Source organism: Octodon degus, unplaced genomic scaffold (assembly GCF_000260255.1).
Source record: "Octodon degus isolate 3935 unplaced genomic scaffold, OctDeg1.0 scaffold00005, whole genome shotgun sequence".
NCBI lineage: Eukaryota > Metazoa > Chordata > Mammalia > Rodentia > Octodontidae > Octodon > Octodon degus.
Window position 1 is genome coordinate 30,016,280 of NW_004524581.1, and position 5,228 is coordinate 30,021,507.

At 49.2% G+C, this 5,228-nt stretch overlaps 1 protein-coding gene across 1 annotated transcript in view; it reads left to right on the forward strand.

Moving 5' to 3' along the window:
• Nucleotides 1-2,664: 2,664 nt before the first annotated feature.
• The window catches only part of CUNH6orf106 (chromosome unknown C6orf106 homolog), a 95,496-nt gene continuing 92,932 nt past the window's right edge, over nucleotides 2,665-5,228 (forward strand). The window contains exon 1 of the mRNA XM_004624214.2: nucleotides 2,665-3,016. Within this exon, the coding sequence (XP_004624271.1) occupies nucleotides 2,859-3,016 (158 nt within the window). The 5' untranslated portion in view covers nucleotides 2,665-2,858. The remainder of the gene's footprint in view (nucleotides 3,017-5,228) is intronic.

The window sequence follows — 5,228 nt, forward strand, 5'->3', positions numbered from 1 at the left end:
AGAGAAAGAGAATGAGACAGAAACAACACATACTTTTTTTTTAACACATTTTTCATAGTTTACTTTTTTGCGATAGGGTCTTACTATGTACTTCAGGCTAGCCTTGAATTTATGTTGATCCTCCTGCCTCAGTCTGTCCACTGCTGGGATTACAGACATGTGCTACTTCATCCTGCTGCATTTTTCTTTTTTCTTTCTTTCTTTCTTTTTTTTTTTGCGGAGCCAGGGATTGAACGCAGGCCCTTGCGCTTGCTCAAGTAAGCTATTTCCCCAGCCCCTGCATTTTTCACATTTTATTAGAGTACCAGGCAGGGAATAGAAGAGGGGGTAGGTGAAGAAGCAATCCCTGACTACTTGTGTCACTGTCTAATCCACTAATTTACATCTCTTCATGTGTACTGCCATAATATTAGCCAACATCCTTATAGGCTTACATATCATCACCCCATTTAACCCTCCCAACAAGCCTACATGAATAGGCACTATTATTCTTACTAATTGGTAGAATGAGATTTTTTATTTATTTATTTATTTATGTGTGTGTGTGTGTGTGTGTGTGTGTGGCCAGCTCAGCCCACCAGGGGGCAGGGCTGGCTGGCATGTGGTGCTGGGGGATTGAACCACGGTCCCTGTGCTTTGCTAAGCTTGTTCTAAGTAGGTGCTTTAGACCACTGAGCCATCTCACCAGCCCCTAGAATGAGATTTTGAATCCTAAACATGTATGACCCCAGAATCCAGGTTATTTTTATTTATTTATTTTTTGGCGGAACTGGGGATTGAACTCAGGCCCTTGCTCTTGCCAGGGAAGCGCTTATTCCACTGAGCTATCTCCCCAGTCCCAAAATCTAGGTTTTCAAAGCCCATTTTACTAATTTTTATTTGGTAGTGGGACAGAGGAGATAAAATGCTTTCCATTTTCTTTCTTTTTGGCGGACCAGGGAATGAATTCAGTCCCTTGGCTTTCTGTCTTTCTATTTTAGTAAAGGTCTACAGGGTGTACAGGGTATCACTATACAGATTGGACTCTTAGTGATCTGCCCATGTTCAGCCTCCCAAGAGCTGGGATTACAGGTGCACGTCACCACACCCAGTCTCAGTTGCTGTCTCATGTGCCCTGGGGGCAGGGCTGCAGTGTCTCCCTAAAAACTGGCACTATAATTTGGTGAGCTATCAGGCCAGCCCTCTTTTTGTCTTTTTGAGACAGGGTCTCACTATACAGTTTAGGTTGGCCTTGACCCCATTTTGTAGCCCAGACTGGTCTCGAACTCACAATGGCCCTCCTGCCTCAGCCTCTTGAGTGCTGGGATCATGGGCATGCAACATCATGCCCGGCTGCTTTCATTTTTCAAAACCTTCTGGCATTCCACCTTACTAGTCGTTTTTTTTTTTTTTTTTTTCCAGTACAGGGATTGAACTCAGGACCTTGTGCTTGCCAGGCAAGCATTTATTCTACTGAGCTATCTCCCCTGCCTTCTCAATTTGTTCTGTTAAAATTGTTATGGGAAACACACTTCATATGGAATCAGAAAGCTGCATTCTAGTTTTGTTGCACTGTATTTTTGGGCAAGGTGTGTAAACTCTGACTCACACTTCTCTTAACACTAAACTACACAGAGCTACTGAAATGGAGCGCATCTTTTCATCTCTCTCCTCAAACCCCGGCAGGGCCTTTTGTTTGATCTTGAAGTGGAACCGTAAGCAGAAACGGGTACCACGTTGAGTACACAGCAACACTCTGCCTCGGATTTTAAAGACAGAAGGTTTGGCAAGTTCTCATGACTTAACTTGTACACTGAGAGAGTTGGTCTTGATGGAGTGGGCGCTTGTTCCTCTGATCCTATGACTGTTCTGAGGCCTCCTTTATTTTATTTATTTTTTTTTTTAAATTTTATTTATTTATTTATTTAGTGTGTGTGTGGCCAGCTCAGCCCACCAGGGGGCGGGGCTGGCTGGCATGTGGTGCTGGGGGATTGAACCCGTGGTCCTTGTGCTTTGCTTAGATTAGCTTGTTCTAAGTAGATGCTTTAGACCACTGAGCCATCTCACCAGCCCCCTCCTTTATTTTTGAAAGACTTACTGGTGCCGTTGCATAACATAAAGAGCATGGACAAACTGTAGTCATCTTCACGAAGTATGTCAGGAACTTGCGGCAGCTTCCCTCCGTGAAAGTGAGTGCAAACGAATCCTTCCAGAAAGGGACAGACCTCTGAGAAGGAGTGCTGGACCTTGCACGTATTCTGCTACTTGACCTTGCCATGGTCTCGGCCCTTCCCTGGACGCTAGGTTCCTCACCTGCAAAATGGTGGTGGCGTCACAGGCGAACATTCCCGAGTTGACACCCGGACAACTAGACTCCTACTCCTCCCTTTGTGGGTGGGGCCGAGGCGGAGAGAGGATCCAGCCAAGAGCCGCCTTCCTCTCCGCCCCAAGACTAGGTCTTTCCTCCTTCCCGCTTTCCGCACCCTCGCTCTACCGAGGTGAGGTCACGCGGGAGACGTCACGGGGTTATGACGCCACTAAGAGGCGGGCCTTCGGGAGAGGAAGGGGCGGGGCCTAGCAAGACTACGCGTGCGCAGTGGGCGCGGCGCGGGAGGAGGCGGAGGTGGCGGAGGAGCTAGAGGCGGCGGAGGAGGCGGCGGCCGCGGCCCTGGGGGGGGTGGGAGGGGGGGTAGCGCGAGAGTGAGTGAGTGGCTGAGTGAGTTTACCCCTATGAGGCGGTGAGAGGCCCGGGGCCTACCTCCGAGGAGCGGGGTCGCGGCGCCGCCTAGCAGCGGGCCCCCTCTGGTCCCCGGGCCCGGTGGAGTGGCGGCGACGGCTCGGTTGTGAGGAGGCAGGGAAGCGGGTGTCCGGGCCCCGCCATGGAGGGCATGGACGTGGACCTGGACCCTGAGCTGATGCAAAAGTTCAGCTGTCTGGGCACCACCGACAAGGACGTGCTCATCTCCGAGTTCCAGCGGCTGCTCGGTTTCCAGCTCAACCCGGCCGGCTGCGCCTTCTTCCTGGACATGACCAACTGGTGAGCGGCCCCGCCGCGCAGCGGCCTCGGGGCCCCGGGGAAGAGAAGGGAGGGGACGCGGAGCCGGCGGCGGGCAGGCGGGCAGGCGGGCGAGCGGGAGAGCCCCGCGGTGAGATTGAAGGACTCCGCGGGGCTGGAGGAGAGAGTTGGGAGCCGTGGGTACCGCAGGCTTGGACGGGAGGGGCCAGTTCGCGGGTTTCCGCGAATTCGGGCCCGAGAAACGTGGGGCGAGGGCGGGAGGCCTGGGCGTCGAGGCGTAGCTCGTAGACCTGGGAGGAGAAGCATATGGTGTTGCCTGAGGGTAAAAAGCACGGAAAATACGGAATTGGGAAGTGTGTTTGGGGCTAGGAGAGTGACAAGATTGGGGCGAAACTCAGAGGGCTTTTGTCGTGGACCAACGTGGGGCACGGGAGAGATTTGGGAATTACGCGTGTGTGTGCGTGTATGTTTCCATCACAGAGAGCTGCGAAAAATACAACATTTTGGAGGAGGGCAAGTGATTAGGATGAGAGAGATGACTTTTGGAAGAGTTGTGCCAGGGAGGAGTGGGATCTACTGATGGTGGACCGGCCGTGTTAGATCTGGGGTGCGGCTGGGGTGAAGCACTTAGGCTAAAGGGGAGGAAAGGTGGTGATCAGGAGAGGCAACTTCCCGAAGGGACTAGAACCCTGGGCAGAGAGTTCAACTACGTATCTTAGAGAAGAGGCTCCAGGCTACCTAAAGTTGAGAGGGGCTTATTTGAAAGAAATCAGGTTGATAGACCTTTGGAGAAATGGAGAATTTAATTTAGGCTAAGAACCAAGTATTTTGGGCTTGTAGTTAGGTTATAGAGGACTGAATTGGACCCAAAGACTTTGGTACATGCAAAGAAGTGTTTCTTGGCTTTGGAAGAGGCGCTGGGCATTTGTGATAAGCAGAGCTTCCCCTGTTCTCTGAGTAGGGGTGGTTAAGTTCACTCGGGGTAAAGGAGTGGAGACCATTGAGTTCTTTTTGAAAGCCTTTCAGGTGAAATAACTAAACTGTCTTTGGGCGAAACAGCAGTGGGGTACATGCCCTTTGCTCTGTGTTGGGCATTTAGTCTCCTGACGTGTGGAATCTTGTTTTTCTTGGCATCACTTGCACAGCCAAGCTCCCCTTTATTTCCCTGTCCATTGACTGCCTTAAGCAATTCCAGAAAAGAGACTGTAAGCGTAGTTTTTTTTTTTTTTTTTTCCCCACTCACCTACCTCTCATGGATGTACTCAGCTTTAAAGCAGAGCCTCCTAGCAGTGGTGGAATCAAGGTGATATGTATGTATATATATTTCCTGTTCAGTATCTTTTTAAAAAAGTAGTTATAGCAAGAAGTAAATTGAATTTCTAGATTTTTATTTATTTATTTTTTATTTTTGCGGAACCGGGCATTGAACTCAGGCCCTTGCGTTTGCCAGGCAAGTGCTTATTCTACTGAGCCATCTCCCTGGCCCCGAATTTCTAGATGTTTAGAGACACAGACATTAAAATGCAGGAGATAGTCTTTAGAACTTAGAATTAAATATCTTTTGTGTCCATTGCCCTGCTTAGACAGGGAAATGCAGCTTAGTGTAGTTTCTGGCCATGCAGCTGTAATATTTAAATAAAAGGGGTTCTTGAACACTGAAAATTGGCGAAATTTTATTTATTTTTAAATTTTATATATTTTAAAAATGTATTTAGTACAGGGTCTATAGGGTCTCACTACACAGATCAGGACACGTAGTGATTCTCCTGTTGTCAGCCTCCCACATGCTGGGATTACAGAATGGGCCACCATGCCCAGTCTCAATTTGGGTCTCAGTGCACCCTGCAGGGGGTAGGTCAGGCACTAGCCCAGCATGCAGGGAATGGTCCCTGTGTCTCTCTGAGCAGGCGCTTTAGTCCAGATGAGCTCTCTGGCCAGCTGTTTTTTGTTGTTTTAGAGTCAGTGTCTGTGAGTGTAATTATTCTGGCTACAAACCCAACATAATAAACTTTATATGCTTGGGGTATGTGTGCTTAACATCTGAGATTGTTTCCTCACTGGGAAGTGAGGAATGGATGAGGCATAATGTGGGTAAGAAAACATTAAAATACAGTTGGTTTAGACTGGGTGTGGTGGCACACACCTGTAATCCCAGCACTTGGGAGGCTGAAAACAGGAGGATTACTATGAGTCAGGTCTGATCTATGTAGTGAGAGACCCTGTTGACGTGGTA